This window comes from Ambystoma mexicanum, chromosome 3q (genome assembly GCF_040938575.1).
Source record: "Ambystoma mexicanum isolate Mex_15411 chromosome 3q, UKY_AmexF1_1, whole genome shotgun sequence".
In the NCBI taxonomy this organism is placed as follows: domain Eukaryota; kingdom Metazoa; phylum Chordata; class Amphibia; order Caudata; family Ambystomatidae; genus Ambystoma; species Ambystoma mexicanum.
In genome coordinates, this window is record NC_090926.1 from 1308147479 (window position 1) to 1308164937 (window position 17459).

At 45.0% G+C, this 17459-nt stretch overlaps 1 protein-coding gene across 1 annotated transcript in view; it reads left to right on the forward strand.

Annotated features, from left to right (window-relative positions):
* LOC138448121 (vomeronasal type-2 receptor 26-like) overlaps positions 1-12469 on the forward strand; it is a 69319-nt gene extending 56850 nt beyond the window's left edge. Inside the window, exon 2 of the mRNA XM_069604670.1 lies at positions 11577-12469. Coding sequence (XP_069460771.1) covers positions 11577-12469 — 893 coding nt within the window. The remainder of the gene's footprint in view (positions 1-11576) is intronic.
* Positions 12470-17459: the final 4990 nt, after the last annotated feature.

The following is a 17459-nucleotide window of genomic DNA, read 5'->3' on the forward strand; positions in this document are numbered from 1 at the left end:
AGCTTAGGATCTTAGCTTTACAATGACAGTTAAATTTGGCTTCCAGGACGTGCCGTTCAAAAGATACTGATGTTTTTGTGAAGGTAGATTTTCAGGATGACAGATGGCGCTTTTACAGATTTCAATTCACAGAATGGACAAACGATTTCTATGCAGTTCTGGACAGGTTGAAATGGTTTGAATAAGATTATTTTAAACTAAGAGATTGGTTCTGTACAGTTCTAGGCTGGATACTCACTCCTAGTTTTGGACTGGAATGGGCCTTGGACTGCACTCTCGCCACCGGACGGTCTCTGGCACTGGTTCTGCTCACAGCGTGGCCTCTGGTCTGCTATCGGCACTGCACAGCGGTCTGGTCTGGGTCTGACGGGTTCTGGATACAGCTCTGCTTTCTGGGTCTGGATCTGGTTCTGGCACAGGGTTCTAGCCAGAAGCAAAACAGCTGGCCCGGCTGTTGAAAGATTGGGTTAGGTTGTTAGATGCTGCAGGCCTCTGAAAATGATTCAGCTTTTGGATTAGGCCTCTGCTTCAGGTTCTAGAACTTGGTTCTAGAGTCTGGTCTCTGGATCTATCTGGAGTCTCTGTCTGAATACTATCTGGATCTGGAGTCTTCCGGCAAAGTGCTTTGCAAGAAATCAGTTGAAGTGCAAAGTGAGTGTGTCCTATCTGTCCTGAGCAGTCTCTTTTTATGTGTTTTCAAAGGGGTGTGGAGGCTGACTTTCTATGCCCAACCCACTAAGAATTTGATAGGTTAGAGGATTCCCTCTGACCTGACTGGAGGACGGAGTAGTGAGTCAGAATGAGTCATCAGGTGTCATGTTTACGCTTAAGGAAAGAACACTCCCCTTTGCTTTTACTTAGAAAATCAATTTTACCCAAAACACAAATTTCCCAGATACACAAGTTGTTGAAAATACGTGTACACATCACAGATTAATTAAGACAGGTCTCTGTTCAACCCTGATCTTTATAAGAGCTTGGGTTCAGAAATGACAACTTATTTGCGATTTTAGTGGGTTTCGCAATATTGGTTTTGCACCAAAATCTTACACGGAAGTACACACCCTCTCTGCGCATATTACTGTAAGTTTTCATTTTTCTAGTATAAACACAGTGTCTACAATATTAATAAATCCCGGGGTTTGGTGTCAGAACATCGTCCGGATTTCATGCTTAGTCTCAAACTGTGAGTGCATTTGTCATATTAAGAATCCCAAAGTTGTACATTTCTGTCAGCTTGATACAATATTTTATAAGCAATTTAATAAAACATACATTTGCCTCCAATTCAGTACACCCAGTGGTTTGTCCCCACCCCCAGAAGCTTGGCTCTGACTCAGAGGTCACATGTCTTGCTTCTCCCAGAGCAGTTGTTGTTGTCACACCCCAAATCAGCATATTCTATTCAAAGTCTATTGTCTTGTTTTTCCTGCCAGCAGAGCATCAGTCCAGGGTGCCACTCTCCGTCTGATTAACAGGACCATACAATTTCCTGCCTTCTGGTGTAGAGGCCTGAGAAGAGTAGGTGTGAAGAGTTCTCATAGAAAAGCAAGCCTTTTGAAGTCTCAGCTAAATCAGATTGCCTGCTAGTCAATTTCAACAGAGTTCCTTGTAAAAAGAATATAACATTATAAACTTAAAATAAGAAGCATATCTTTAATCAAGTCTTTTTCCACATTAAATCAATGTGTGGCACTCTATATGGAATTTTGATAGACTTCTCTGCTTTGGCTTATTTAGCTTCTGCAAGACAGCTCTCCTGTCTTTAACATGGGATTTTGTCCTAATAACATATGATTCTTGCTGACATCGTACTGATGTGGATTCTTGCAGTAGAGTAATGTAGAACACCCAACAAGAAGTTGTATCCTTTTGGTGGTTTTGTGAGCCATGATTTTACAATTTTGACGATCAAGAAACTGAATTCCCAAACAGCTCTGGATTGCTTTTGCGAATCAGCATTGCTATTTCCAAGTGGTTTCAGGCTACTGTGTGGGTATCCCAATGGTGGTTTTAGGCAGTGATCTCCTGTGCTCACTGACATGGCAAAAGTGGTTGGCAGCCTATTTTTTCAGATTTTTACTGCGCATTTTTGGATGATCTCTGGTGAACAGCATGCTTTCCGGTGGCCATTATGATGTTTCCACTGCCAGTAATGCACAGTTCTGTTGTAGGGCTTGGATGAGTGGGTTAAAATATCCCACAGGAAGAAGATTCCTGGAGGATCTCCTCTGTCATCGGAGTTTGAAGATTCGGACCTGCAGCAGGGCTTCACCGGGCAGTTCAATCATTGTAGGGTTCCTCTTCCATCAGCTCCCTCCTCGTTGGTTCTTTCGTTCCAGTGTTCCAGTGGCGACTGTGCCTTCTGAGTCCCAGAGACCTGCTTTTTATGCAGTTTTCCCCCATTCACACAACCTGGCTGTCAATCATTCAGCAGGGTGGCTGTACTGGCGGGGCAGTCACCTAGCCAATCAAACAGGAGTGTGACTTGGGTTACCAAGGGACCCATGGCAGGGGTCCTAAAACCCCTCCCTCACATCCTGCCTACCCAGAGGTCCAGGCGCCTTAAGGAGGGCTTCTGTGTAGAAGCCCACGAAAGGACGGCGAAGAAAGGAACCAAACCTGATTTGGCGCGCAGAGAAAAACACAAGAAAGACATTTTCAAAAAGAAATGGCAACTAAATCCATCCAGAACCGTATAAAAATCTATATGGTCTAGCGGGTTTAAGTTTGAGGCTACCAAGATAGCCTAAAACAGTTCTGTGGTTATTTAAAATAACTGCGTTAGGGAAAATAGGATAGTTACCACTGCCGCCAGCCAAGTCTTGACAGAAAGGGAGCAAAACGGTGCTCCAAGATAAACAGACAAAAAGGGATAAGTATTAACCCATTCCAGTATTCCATGTAAGATGGTTTGTACTGGGTCTGTGGATTTAAAAGACTAATAACGTCTGTTAGGCATAATTATATGCAGTACCCTTTGGGAACACCACACGCAATTAGGACTACAAGTGACAGTACAAATTCACCTTTGGTACAAGCCTGTGCTACACAGTTAAATGGTAGCAATGGCTGAGCAGCCAGACTTCTCTCAAAAGTAAAGTGAGCAGCATCAATAGTTACACAAAGGACAGCAATTACTATGATTCAAACAAACACTAACTCAAGGTTTCTGAGTAAAAGAATATACATTTATTTACACATCAGTTATAAAACATTTCACTAAAGTAAAGCAGTCTAAAAATCACACTCTTAATACACCACACCACTCCCAGTAGATTCTGGAGAAGTTAAACTCAAAATGAAGGGTGAGCCATTATCCACAGCTCCCTCTTCCTCATCCCAGTACCCTATTACACACAACTCCCATTACTTTACCTCAGTTAGTAATCTCTTGCATTACCCACTCTGCCTCTTCCATGTCCCGACACCTCATTATCCCTGCCTCCCTATTCCTCGTTCCAGTACACCATTACCTCTGCCTCCCTATTCCCTGTCCCAGTACCTGATTACCTCTGCCTCCCTATTCCTAGTTCTAGTACACAATTACCTCTGCCTCCCTATTCCCCATTCCAATACACCATTACCTCTGCCTCCCTATTCTTCATTCCAGTACACCATTACCTCTGCTTCCCTATTCCTAGTCTCAGTACCCGATTACCTCTGCTTCCCTATTCCTAGTCCCAGTGCCCGATTACCTTTGCCTTGCACTTCCTCATCCCATTGCCCTGTTACCCTTCCTCCCTCGTCCCAGTGCCCCTTTACAATCACCTCCTTCCTATTCTCACTATTCAATTATGTCCACAACAATCTACATTGATCCAGAACCTATTAGTAATCCTTTGCATTATGCCAGCTCCCTCTTCCTTGGTCCAGAACCCCATTAGCAATCCTTTACATTACCCCAGCTCCCTCTTCCTTGGTCCAGAACCCCATTAGCAATCCTTTGCATTACCCCAGCTCCCTCTTCCTTGGCCCAGAACCCCATTAGTAATCATTTGCATTACCCCAGCTCCCTCTTCCTAGATCCAGTACCTATTAGTAATCCTTTGCATTACCCAAGCTCCATCTTCCTTGGTCCAGAATCCAATTAATAATCCTTTGCATTACCCCAGATCCCTCTGCCTTGGTCCAGAACCCCATTAGTAATCCTTTTCATCACCCCAGCTCCCTCTTCCTCGGTCCAGAACCCCTTTAGTAACCCTTTGCATCACCCCAGCACCCTCTTCCTTGGTCCAGAAACCCATTAGTAATCCTTTGCATCACCCCAGCTCCCTCTTTCTTGGTCCAGAACCCCATTAGTAATCCTTTGCATTACCACTTGGTCCAGAACCCCATTAGTAATCTTTTGCATTACCCCAGCTCCCTCTTCATTGGTCAAGAACCCCATTAGTAATCATGTGCACTACCTCAGCTCCCTCTTCCTAGATCCAGTACCCATTAGTAATCCTTTGCATTACCCCAGCTCCCTCTTCCTTGGTCGAGAACCCCATTAGTAATCCTTTGATTTACCCCAGCTCCCCCTTCCTATATCCAGTACCTATTAGTAATCCTTTGCATGACCCCAGCACCCTCTTCATTGGTCGAGAACCCCATTAGTAATCCTTTGCATTACCCCAGCTCCCTCTTCCTTGGTCCAGAACCCCTTTAGTAACCCTTTACATTACCCCAGCTCCCTCTTCCTAGATCCAGTACCTATTAGTAATCATTTTTGTTACCCCAGCTGCCTCTTTCTTGGTCCAGAACCCCCATTAGTGTTCCTTTGCATTACCCCAGCTCCCTCTTCCTTGGTCCAGAACCCCATTAGTAATCCTTTGCATTACCCCAGCTCCCTCTTCCTTGGTCCAGAACCCCATTAGTAATCCATTGCATTACCCCAGCTCTCTCTGCCTTGGCCCAGAACCCCATTAGTAATCATTTACATTACCCCAGCCCCCTCTTCCTAGATCCAGTACCTATTAGTAATCCTTTGCATTACCCCAGCTCCCTCTTCCTAGATCCAGTACCTATTAGTAATCCTTTGCATTACCCCAGCTCCCTCTTCGTTGGTCCAGAACCCCATTAGTAATCCTTTGCATTATCCAGCTCCCTCTTCCTTGGTCCAGAACCCCATTAGTAATCCTTTGCATTACCCCAGCTCCCTCTTCCTTGGTCCAGAACCCCATTAGTAATCCTTTGCATTACCCCAGCTCCCTCTTCCTTGATCCAGTACCTATTAGTAATCCTTTGCATTACCCCAGCTCCCTCTTCCTTGGTGCAGAACCCCATTAGTAATCCTTTGCATTACCCCAGCTCCCTCTTCCTTGGTCCAGAACCCCATTAGTAATCCTTTGCATTACCCCCGCCCCCTCTGCCTTGGTCCAGAACCCCATTAGTAATCCTTTGCATTACCCCCGCCCCCTCTGCCTTGGTTCAGAACCCCATTAGTAATCCTTTGCATTACCCAGCTCCCACTTTCCAGATCCAGTACCTATTAGTAATCCTTTGCATTACCCCAGCTCCCACTTTCTAGATCCAGAACCTATTAATAATCCTTTGCATTACCCCAGCTCCCTCTTCCTAGATCCAGAACCTATTAATAATCCTTTGCATTACCAGAGCTCCCTCTTCCTGGGTCCAGAACCCCATCAGTAATCCTTTGCATTACCCCAGCTGCCTCTTCCTTGGCCCAGAACCCCATTATACACACCTCTGCCTTCCTCATCCTGGTTAATCATTAGTAATCGGTTGGCTTATCCCTGCCTTCCCCTTCTTCATCCCAGTGTCTCCTCCCTCTTCCTTGTTCATGTTCCCCATCACATTTGCATCAATCTGCCTTGACCAGTACCCCATTATCCCCATCTCATGCTTCTACTTCCCAGTACCCCATGACCATGCATCTCTCTCTCTCTCTCTTGCATCGCTATACCGCATTAACCTTGCCTGACTATTTCTCGTGACATTACCCCATAACCCACATCACTTGTTCTCTTCCCAGTACCATATTACCCATCTCCCTCATTCCAAGTAATCTGTTGCAATGCCACTTACTCATTAACCCTCGTTCCAGCACCCTACTGTATTACAACTAGTAACTCTTGCCTTTCCTCCGCCTTCCTCATCCTCATCCCAGGATACCATGTATTCCTTCCTCCCTCTTCCTCGTCCATGTTCCCCATAACCTTTTGCATTAATCTTCCTCGTCCCTGCACCACATTATCTTTGCTTCACTCGTCCTCATCCCTGCACCACATTATCTTTGCTTCCTTCTTCCTCGTCCCTGAACCACATTATCTTTACTTCACTCTTCCTCATCCCTGCATCACATTATCTTTGCTTCACTCTTCCTCATCCCTGCACCACATTATCTTTGCTTCACTCTTCCTCATCCCTGCACCACATTATCTTTACTTCACTCTTCCTCGTCCCTGCACCACATTATCTTTGCTTCACTCTTCCTCTTCCCAGCACCACATTACACCCCCTCCCTTATCCCTTTTCCCCACCTGCTTTTTCCTCATCTTGGTATTCCATAGCCCCCACCTCACTCTTGATTGCCTCAGTACCCCTTTAGATATATCTTCAATTACCACTGTCTTACTCTTCCTCATCCCTACACCTACTATTCCCACCTCCCTCTTCCTCATTCTGGTAGCCATGAGTAATTTGTTGCCTCACCCCGGTCATCCTCTTCATCATCCCAGTATGCCACTTCCTCCCCATTCCATGTTCCCATCCCAGTACCCTATGAGCCTTGCCTCACACTTCAGGGAAGAGAGTGAGGTAGAACGAGAGAGGGAGAGATAGACAGGTTGGAGGGTGGAGTATCAGTAGGGGAAGATCAGGGGGAGTAATGTGGGAGAGATGGAGAGAAAGCAGCAGTAAGGAGGGGGGAGGTGTGACAGGAGAGAGGGAGAGTGGCGGTGAGTGAGGAATATCTCGGGAGTGGATATTTCACAGCGAAAATGAGACTCTTCAGGCCCTTTAGGAAGTCCTGGAGGGAGACAGGCAGACAAGGTGATGACCTTCAGGCCCTCCATTGGGAAAGGGATGGCACAAGACAGTAGGGTTCACGTGGCTCTAGTCGGGGCACGTTCGGGTATCTTAGTCATGAGTAGGGACACCTGCGCTCGGGATGTGGGAGAGACTTGTTGTACTCAGATTAGTAAAGTGAATGGGATAAGCATGGTGTTTAAATAGCAGAGGTTTGAGGTGTCCCAGCACCTTGGCTCTTCGTGATGGGTCTGTTTAGGGACTTGAATACAATCACTAACAGGTCATATCTGATTCAGGCTACTGAGGTCCTCGCTCTCTGAGGGTGGCAATAGCCGTGGCAATGTACGACCACAGCCATGTCGCACTCTTTCTCAAAAATGTCTGATCTTTGGCCTCCTACTTCATTTGCACACAGAGATTGGAAGCCAGCTCGTTTAACACAGACAGACAGTAATTCCTTGGGTGTAACCCAACCCTGAGGACAAGTCGACCCATTGTTTCATTCTTGGTTTTCACACATTGATATTGATTTTGCCATGTAAATATTGTGTAAATATGCTCAGGGAACATTTAAAATACTCAGGGCCTCATGCCAGAGAAGGAAACTTCTCTCAGGTAGAGGTTGTAGCATCTATGCTACTTTTGTCCAAGCCTGCAAGTGAGCCCAGCTCTGAGGCACAGTAAAGATGTGGAGTAAATCCAGGGTGAGTAGGTTGCTCCTCCCACTCTCAACCCACTTCCACCTTCAGGAATCGCAAGCCAATTTGTGATTAGATGTGCACGCATTCTTTCTCTCCCATTATCAGGCTTATTTCACTTTTTCTTCCCTGCACTTCCATGTTGGGCAGAATCACATGCAGAACCCTTTGGGAACACTACACACAATTAAGGCTACAGGTGTAAGCACAATCTCACCTCTGGTACAAGCCTGGACTACACAGTAATGTGGAAGAAGTGGCTGAGCAACCAGACTTATCTCAAGAGTAAAGTGAGCAGTACCAGGTGTTACACAAAGGACAGCAATTACTATGGTTCAAACAAACACTATTCAAAGTTTCTTGGTAAAAGATAATACATTTATTTACAAAGTCATTTAGAAAACATTCCATTAGTAAGAAAGCAGCTCAATATCACACACTAATATACTACAGTACACAACCAATATGTTTCTGAACAAGTTAAGCTCCCCTGAAGTGGGAGCAAAATGGCACTTCAGTTACCTTCAAAAGGGGTTGAAAGACATGGTTAAAAGAATTTAAAGCACAATTACCTTCATATTCAGGGCAAATAATTTCAGTTCACTACAACCAGCAATTCAATTCAATAGGCCTGGGCCAAAGTCAATGGTTCAGAGTCTTGGATAGGATAGCACAGTTCTGGTAGTAAACGGTTAAGTCTTTGCCAGTGTTCGAGGAAGTAGTTTGCCAGAACCTGCCCCAACTTTCAGTGCTATGCGGACGACACCCAGCTCATCTTCAGGCTACCTTCGGCCTCCTCCTCTACCTCCCTCATCTCTGACTGTCTGTCTGCTATCCAGGAGTGGTGTGCCGCCAATGACCTCTGCCTTAATGCCAGTAAGACTGAGATTCTCCTCATCGGCACACCCACTCCCTCCTTTCCTGTAGCTCTCTGGCCGGCCTCTCTTGGCCCCCTTCCTGATCGGACCTGCAAGGCTTAAAACCTCAGGGTCATCTTCGACTCCACACTCTCCTTCCCTCCTCACATCTCTGAAATCTCTAAGAAGTCACACTACCAGCTGCACCTCCTCAGAGGTATTCTTCCTTTCATCACTTTCCCCAGAAGCTCCCTGTCTCCAGAGCTCTGGTTCTCTCTAGGCTGGATTATTGCCACAGCCTCTTTCTAAATCTGCCTCCTTCTACTCTTCGCCCTCTGCAATTTATCCAGAACAGGACTGCAAGACTTGTCTTTGGCCTCAAGCCCAGGGACCGTATCTCTCCAGGACTGAAATCTCTGCACTGGCTCCCAGTGGCTGCAAGGATTAAGTTCAAAACCCTCTGCATCATCCAAAAGGCCTTCTGGGACCTGGGGCCTCAATACCTTCAACTCTCTCTTCCTAAACAACTTCCTTCTCAAGCTCTTCACTCATCTGCCTCCAACTCCCTCAGGGTCAGTCGCTTCTCCAAGCAACAAGTTGGTGGTAGATCTCTTTCTTTAGCTGGGGTTTCCCTCTGGAACAGCCTCCCTGAAACTTGAGGAGAATCATCTTAGTTCCGGAAGTCCCTCAAAACCTTTCTCTTTGCTTCTGCCTTTTCTCCTCCTCTCCCTTGCTGACTTCCTGGCGGTTCCATGTAATAATGTTGCCACAAAAATCTCGCCATGCGAGAAAAATATCGCAGAAAAATTGCAGTTTTTTGTGGCGACATTATTGCATGGAACATGCGGGGGACACCCCCGCAACCCCCAAACTTTTTGTTTTGTTCTTTTGTTTTTTGTTTTAATTTTTTTTATTTTTTTTGCCCCTGTCCCCATATATATGGTCACCCAAATAATATCGCCACAACATTTTCCTGGCGATATTATTGATGGTGACCATATATATGGCGATATTATTACCTGATACCTTCCTGGCTGACACTGAAACTGCACTGGTTACCTGGCCACCCTCTGATCTCGGGCCCAGGTCCCCTCCCCCACCAGTCGCACTCCTGCACTGCCTTCCTTGCAACCCTCGCCCTTGGGGACTGTTTTCTGTATCCCTACAGTCCCACTTTCAGCACTTGACACCTGATGTCTGCACTTACCCTTGCACTTACACCTGCTGGCCGTACCTTTACTTATTGTTATTTATTTTCTGATCCCATGTACTGCACTGTCCTCTCCCCCTTCACCCCCGCACTTCTCCTCCTTCCCACTCCCATGCACTTGTGCGATCTGAATGACACCTGGCCTAGTAGGATCATTGTCTGTCATCCCTCTGTTCCCCCTCCCTTGCCTCATCGCGCCTTGAAACACTTGTGTATAGGTGTGTTACATATGCCATATCATATCATATCAGAAAAAGAGTTACATTTTGGGTTAGGAGTGAAAAGGCCCCAAAGTTGAGAATGTTTCACAAACTATCACCAAGGTCGAAATGAGTTCCACACTGTTTTTGCACAGTACCTTAGGTATGAAGAAAGCCCACAAACTGCTATCCTTCACACTGGCTATCAGGTTTTCAACAGCACTCGACTCAAAATTTGACCAGTATGGAGACGGTATCCAGGCGGCTTATGAGTTGGTTGTTCCCACCAGCTCAAGGGAAGAAGTCGTTCTTGAAGGAGCTTCTCTGTCGATGGAGTTTCACGCAATTCAGACCTGCAGCAGGGTTTCACCGGGACAACCACTGGTCCAGGAGTTGCAGCAGTAGTTTTCCTTCAGCTCGTCTTCGGTTCTATCATTCCAGTGGTCGACTCTCCCTTCAGCACTGAAGCCCACCAAAGGGCATTGAACAAAGGGACCAAACCTGGTTTGCTGCGCAGAGTTAAACAGACGAAGGACCTTTCCTAAAAGAAATGGCAAAAAAAAGTCGACCAGAGTCTGTTTTTACAGAGGGGTCATGGGCGCCATATTGAAAAACATGGCTGACCCAATTTGAAGATACCGTGTTCGCGGTCTGGAAAAATCATGGTAGTTTGTTCAAAAACCACTGCCACCAGCCATTTCAAGAGGAAAGGGTAACATTTGACTGTTACATGAGTGTTTAGACACAGGGGATGCTAGGAAACCCCTCCAGCACTCTATAGGAAGATAGTGTGTGCTGGGTATATGAATTTAAAAGGGCTAGTAAAGTCAATTTTACTTTACATGCTTTGGGAGACGGTGTTCAGTCCCAGAGAAGTTATTTAAACCTTGGGGAGTCTGAAAGACACCCCTGTGCCACTGCACTGAAGGTGCTGTGTGACAGACAAGAAAAAGATGATGCCTATGGAGTTTGTCTAAAAACACCATATCCAAAGAACACAAAAGTAAAACACACATCAAAACACATGAAAGAGTGGGAACAGAAGGCTCAAACTCTTTCCAGGAAATAATTAAAATCCTAGAAATCCAGCAAAGTTGCTGGGGGTCTCAAAATGTAAGGGAAATGAGCACATTCTTGAGAATTCTCCCTAACATTCCATGCTTCTCAAACCTGGATCGCAGAAGCAACTGTTAGGATGTGTGCGGTGCTTCAATAATGGCAACAAGAAAATGAATGCATACATGTGGACGGCAAATGGCAACTCGGTATCACTGAAGCATAAATACACTCATGTTCTGAGGTGGAGCTCTTAACGTCTTACGTGCCCTGCTACAGGTGCACGCACACCCTTTGGCCAGACACAATACAAGGACTATTAATAGTGTTTATTTGTTGCCTTTTGTTAGTAGCACAAGCTCCCCAAGTGAATGAAAAGCATTTAATACAAGATAGTGAAGTAGAAACCCTGGTGTTGTATCTGTAATCTTCAGCTTGTGCAGAGGTCCTTGCAGTGTTTGTGCCACTCAATGATATATCTTACCAGAACCCCTGTAGACCACCATTGTAAAGCAAACAAACCAAGTGATTTCAGATCAAATTAAACTTTGAATCCTGTACACATTTCTTTTTTTTGCAGATATGGCAAACTGCATGAAATGCCCCGAGGCCCAGTCGCCCAACATCAGGAAGGACGGCTGCATTTATAAGGAGATTGTTTACCTCTCCTACAATGATGACCTGGGCATGGGTTTGGCGACTGTAGCTGTTGTCTTATCTGTAATAACAGCTGGAGTGCTGGGAATATTTCACCAAAACCGAGAAACACCAATAGTAAAGGCCAATAACCGGGATCTCAGCTACACACTCCTCGTCTCCCTGATGTTGACATTTCTCTGTTCCCTCTTATTCATTGGACGTCCTGCAGAATGGACCTGCCTGATCCAGCAGACTGCATTTGGGATTATCTTCACTGTTGCTGTGTCTTGTGTATTAGCTAAGACCATCACTGTTGTCATTGCCTTTAATGCCACCAGGCCTGGGAGCAGTTTGAGCCGATGGCTGGGGTCCCGGGTGTCCGGCTCTATGGTCCTCTTGTGTACACTGGGAGAAGTAGTAATTTGCCTCTCTTGGCTGCTCACCTCTCCTCCTCATCCTCACAATGACATGCAGTCTGAGACTGGGAAGATGATCCTGCAGTGTGACGAGGGCTCTGTCACTGCCTTCTACAGTGTGATTGGTTACATGGGACTGCTGGCCTTTGCCAGTTTCATGGTAGCTTTCCTTGCTAGGAACCTCCCTGACAGATTCAATGAGGCCAAACTCATCACATTCAGCATGCTGGTATTCTGCAGTGTTTGGGTCTCCTTCATCCCAGCCTACCTCAGCTCTAAGGGCAGGTACATGGTCGCCGTGGAGATCTTCGCCATGCTGGCTTCCAGTGCTGGGCTGCTGGGCTTTATATTCATACCCAAATGTTACATCATTCTGATAAGACCAGATCTAAACACCAAAGAATATGGAAATTCATAACTGGTGGTGATCAAAAATTATATTGGTGCGATATGCCAGAGGCGGCAGGGCGACCCTGTTAGTAATGGCCTGCCACCCCATTTATGGGCCGAATGAAACTTACCTTGGTGCGCAGCATGGCCCCACATCGTTGTTTCCCAGAGTCCGATTTCAATGTTGATGACATTGGCATCAACAACATTAAAAAGGGACTTTGAAACCATGGCACAGTGCTGGAACACGCACCAAGGTACATTTCTTCTTTTTTTGTTTTGTTACACAGACTTAGCACCTGCGTAGAAAGCTATACAGGTGCTAAGAGGTGAGGCAGGTGCTAAGAGGTGAGGGTGGCGGGGAACCGAAGAGGGCGCACGCTAGTAGCATCCAGGATGCTCGGAATGGTGACTTGTAGCAGACAATGCTGCCCACTTTCTGAGCATCCTGATTGGCCAGCGTCACCTTCCAGGCTGCTAATATATTATATGATATTTTAATAGTGCCTAGAGCTGAATTATATCTTACTAAACATTGAGAGCATTCATGCTTTAATTATTTTGGTTTAGCAAGATAGATTAGAGCAGTACCGAGTTAAAAGCAAGAGGAACATACAGTTTAAGCACCCTCGAGATGCATACGATATGATATTTTATTTATATATTGCGCTCATAAAAAGTGTTTCAGAGCGCAAAAGATAAGATATATAAGATATATATATATAAGATGCACGCCTGCTCGGCCACACTTTAATAAGCAGATATTTTTTTTTGTTTGTTTTATAGTTGGATACGCTAACATCAAATGAGAAGGCATTCCATAAAAGTGAACTTGCAATGGAACATCTGCTATTGCGTTATTATTTAAACTTGTATACAATGCTCTCCCCATGACCATGTGCATTTACTATTCATGAAAAGTCTGTACAAGGGATCCTTATTATAATGTTGACAAAAAAGTGTCAAGGATCATTGGAGTAAATATTAAGAGCTACGTAGTGCATTAAGCAATGCATTGATATAAATAGCTTTCTTTTATGAAGTTCTTTCCAGTATACTTAGCTACTCATGTATATGTTGAATAGTGAAATGATAACTGCTTTCTTATTAGAGTTTTGCGTACTGTGCAACATGTAATACGTAGCTAATAAAACCAACTTGCTACATAATTTCATTATTACAGACAAAACACAAAGACACAACAACACATACAAATATGAGTAAATACAGAGAAAGTGAAGTAAGCAAAAAAGCAGCAGTAGAACCAGAAAGTGTTCATAACGTAACTGATTATCTTTATGCAGAGAAATGATTGCTCTGTTTCAAATCTGCTACTTCCCCTATGTATATGTATCTCATGATGTGACTGGACCCTAAGGAAAGTAGTGTGAGTACACTGTAGACAAATATGAGCATATGCAGTCTAACCCTACTGATTATCTTCAGGCACAGAAAGGATTGCTCTCTTTCAAGCCTGTGTCTTCCTCTATGTATATGTTTCATATGATGTGACTGGACTCTAACAGAATTATTGTAAGAACATACTTGAAGGATAAGTCTGCAAATATAGTACCTTTTGAATTTGTAGTTCCTGACTGTTACTGAAGAAAACCATGTGGCCTAGATATGTCAGAAAAGGAAAAAAGAGGGAGCCAGACATGTTATGTCATCAGTGATGTCCTGGGTGTTAGTCTTAGCAGTGCACAGTGGTGGTGTGAGTTATGGTTGCTTATCTTACCATAACTTGCACATTTCTGGGGGTTTTTGGTTTTACTTCGAACCATAAAGTCCCTTTAACAACTTTATTTTTTACTGATTTTCATAGTTTTTTAGTAGCGCAAATTGCTATGGTTAGGTTGCACTAATAAAAACCTAAGAAATTCAGTGAAAAAACATTGTTAAAGGGATGTTACTGTTAAAAGTAAAAGCAAAAAACCCCCAGAAATTTGCCTGTTATGGTAAGCTAAGTAACCATAACTCCCGCCACCACCGTGCACTGCTAAAACTAACACCCAGGACATCAAAGATGACATCACAAATGTCATTGATGACATCACTGCTGAATTCACATATCTACGCCACTTGTTTGTGTTCACTATTAGTGAGAATGTTTTATTTCTAAAAGTGCTATATATCTAGATGTTAACCTTGTATGTTGTTAAAGTACTTTCCTTAGGGTTTGGCCTCAGCTCATAGTACACATACATGGGGCAATAAGCAGGTCTCAAACATTCATTTTGGTGTGAGTCATGCCTGCCATACAGGACTCATTAGCAGCAATGTGAGGAAAACTTGCCAGAGCTAATCTCCTGAATAATCCTGTGTGGAAACCGGACAGTTTCATAAGAAATATTGCCCTTACATCAAGCAGCATCTGCATGCCCTTTTCCGCAGTGCTTGGAGGGGCAGAAGCAGCGCTTTCCTCACGGAGAAGTGGGACCCGGAGGACAGCGTTTGTAAGAATCAAGATGGTGGGTGGAGGGTCAGCATCTACAGAGCTGGGAAGCCAGTGAAGGAGACTCAGGCGCATATAAAGACTGCTCGAGAACGGCACCGAGAAGCAGGTCGCAGAAGTGGACATGCAACAGGAGCAGCAGGATGACAGTGATGGGGCCTGTGCAAAGACCGGGATGGCCAGTGGGGCGCTCGCCTAGAAGGGACATGAAGTGGCTGTCTGCGGGTTATGCTAAGGATGCAAGCAGCAATACTTGGGGAGGATGAAGAATGTGAGGGCAGCATTGGCAGTAGCCTCTGCACCAGGTGAGATACCCTAGAGCCAAGAAGGTTGCAGTTGTGCTGCTAAGTTTGTTTAGTGTGTTCAGAGTGCCTTGCATCAAATACCGCTGCTTAGATTGCTATTCCAGTGCATCTGCCTCTTGCTTCCCTTGGCTACTAGGCCATCAGGTGAGTTTGTGCTTGTACTGTGCTGTGCCGCCCCTCCTCTTTCTCCTTCTTCCACCACTATGGCACTCCCCATCGCCCCCATCTTTTCTAACTGCCATACTATCACCTATCCTCCCTCTCTCACAAAGTCTGGAAGAAAAAAGCTTAAAACAGATATCCTGACCACGAACCCTGGCCTACCGATCTCAGACACTGATGTCAGTGCAACATCCAGACAGATCCTTACTGGTATCCTCTTCTCTGTCCCGTCTCCAGATCTATGGACTCCTCATCTCATCTCTACTCTCTCCCCTCTTACATCCTCACCCATTAATGGTGGCACTAACTGGGAAGTCCTCCTGGTGGGCTTTGCATCATCCAGGTGCATCGTTAATGTCTATCACACTGGAACTATCTTCAACCCAACCTCCTCCTCTTTGATCAGTGCTTGGGTTTATAGTCATAATGTCGAAAAAAAAATGTCGACAGACAAAAATGTCGAAAAAAAAATGTCGAAAATAATAATGTCGACATCCTATACTTATAATGTAAAAAGTCATTTTTTCGAAAAAAAAATGTCGACATTTTTTTTTGTTGACATTATGACTATAAACCCTTAAAACTATCAACACCTCACCCAACACCCCCCTGCCACCCCCCCCACACCCCCCAACCACCCTTTCACCCCTCATACTCAACACATACCAATTATTTATTTATTTATTTATTTATTCAATAAATAAATAACCTAAAAAAGGATAATTTACTATGGGGGGGGTCCCCCCAACCCCCCCTCACCCAACACCCCCCTGCCACCCCCCCACACCCCCCCAACCACCCTTTCACCCCTCATACTCAACACATACCAATTATTTATTTATTTATTTATTTATTCAATAATTAAATAAATAAAAATTGTATTTACTATGGGGGGGTCCCCCCCAACCCCCCCCTGCCACCCCCCCAACCACCCTTTCACCCCTCATACTCAACACATACCAATTATTTATTTATTTATTTATTTATTTATTTATTCAATAATTAAATAAATACAAATTGTATTTACTATGGGGGGTCCCCCCCATCCCCCCCTCACCCAACACCCCCCTGCCACCCCCCCACACCCCCCCAACCACCCCTCATACTCAACACATCATATATATATATATTTATTTATTTATTCATACACTAAATTAAATTTCGAAAAAATATCGAATAATGTCGACATTTTTGTTTGTCGACATTATTGTTTTTCGACATTAATTTGTCGACATTTTGACTGTCGACATTATTGATGTCGACATTATGACTGCACACCCAGTGCTTGCAGTCCCTCATTTACTTTCTTCCCCCCACTCCTGCTACTTCTTCTTTCCCTCTCTCTGCCCCCCTCCGACTGGTGTACCACACCCCTGTACCACCTCCTTGGAAAACTTTCAAATGTGGAGACCTCTTGCATATAGCCATGCTTAATGTGTGCTCTGCCAACAAACACTCTGCCGACATCTACCTCCTTCTTGAAGACCTTGACCTCGATATCCTTGCTCTTACTATGATGTATTTCAAGGCCATCTCAGGCACTGCTTTTGACTCCCTTCTCCCTGATGGATATAAGGTCATCTCCAAGCCTCACCCTAACCGTGCAGGAGGTGGGGTTGCTCTTATCTTCCCTGAGTGGGTCCCTTCTTCCCTCATATCCACCCAGCCTTACTCTTCCTTTGAGAGCCTGGTTTGCAAGTTGGTCATCACTCCCACCTCCTCACTGACCATTGCTACTATCTACCAGCCACCTGGCTATACCACCCTATTCCTCTCTGAATGGGCTGATTTCTCCTCTATCCTCACAACTACCACTATACTCCTTCTCATGAGTGATTTTAACATCCACCTTGACCCCTCTATCATGGCTTCCACTCTCTTCCATTACTTTTGCACCTCACTATCCCTCTCCATTCTCCCTTCTCGCCCCACCCACCTGGCTGGAAACACCCAGGAAGCTTTCATCCACACCAATCTTTTACTCTCCTCCTCACTGACCACCCTACTCTCCTGGTTTGAAGACTATCTCCTCTCCTCTTGTCTGTGTCCTCTTGGCCCGCTGACCCAGCCTCTCTCAGCAATGCCAACCTTGTTCA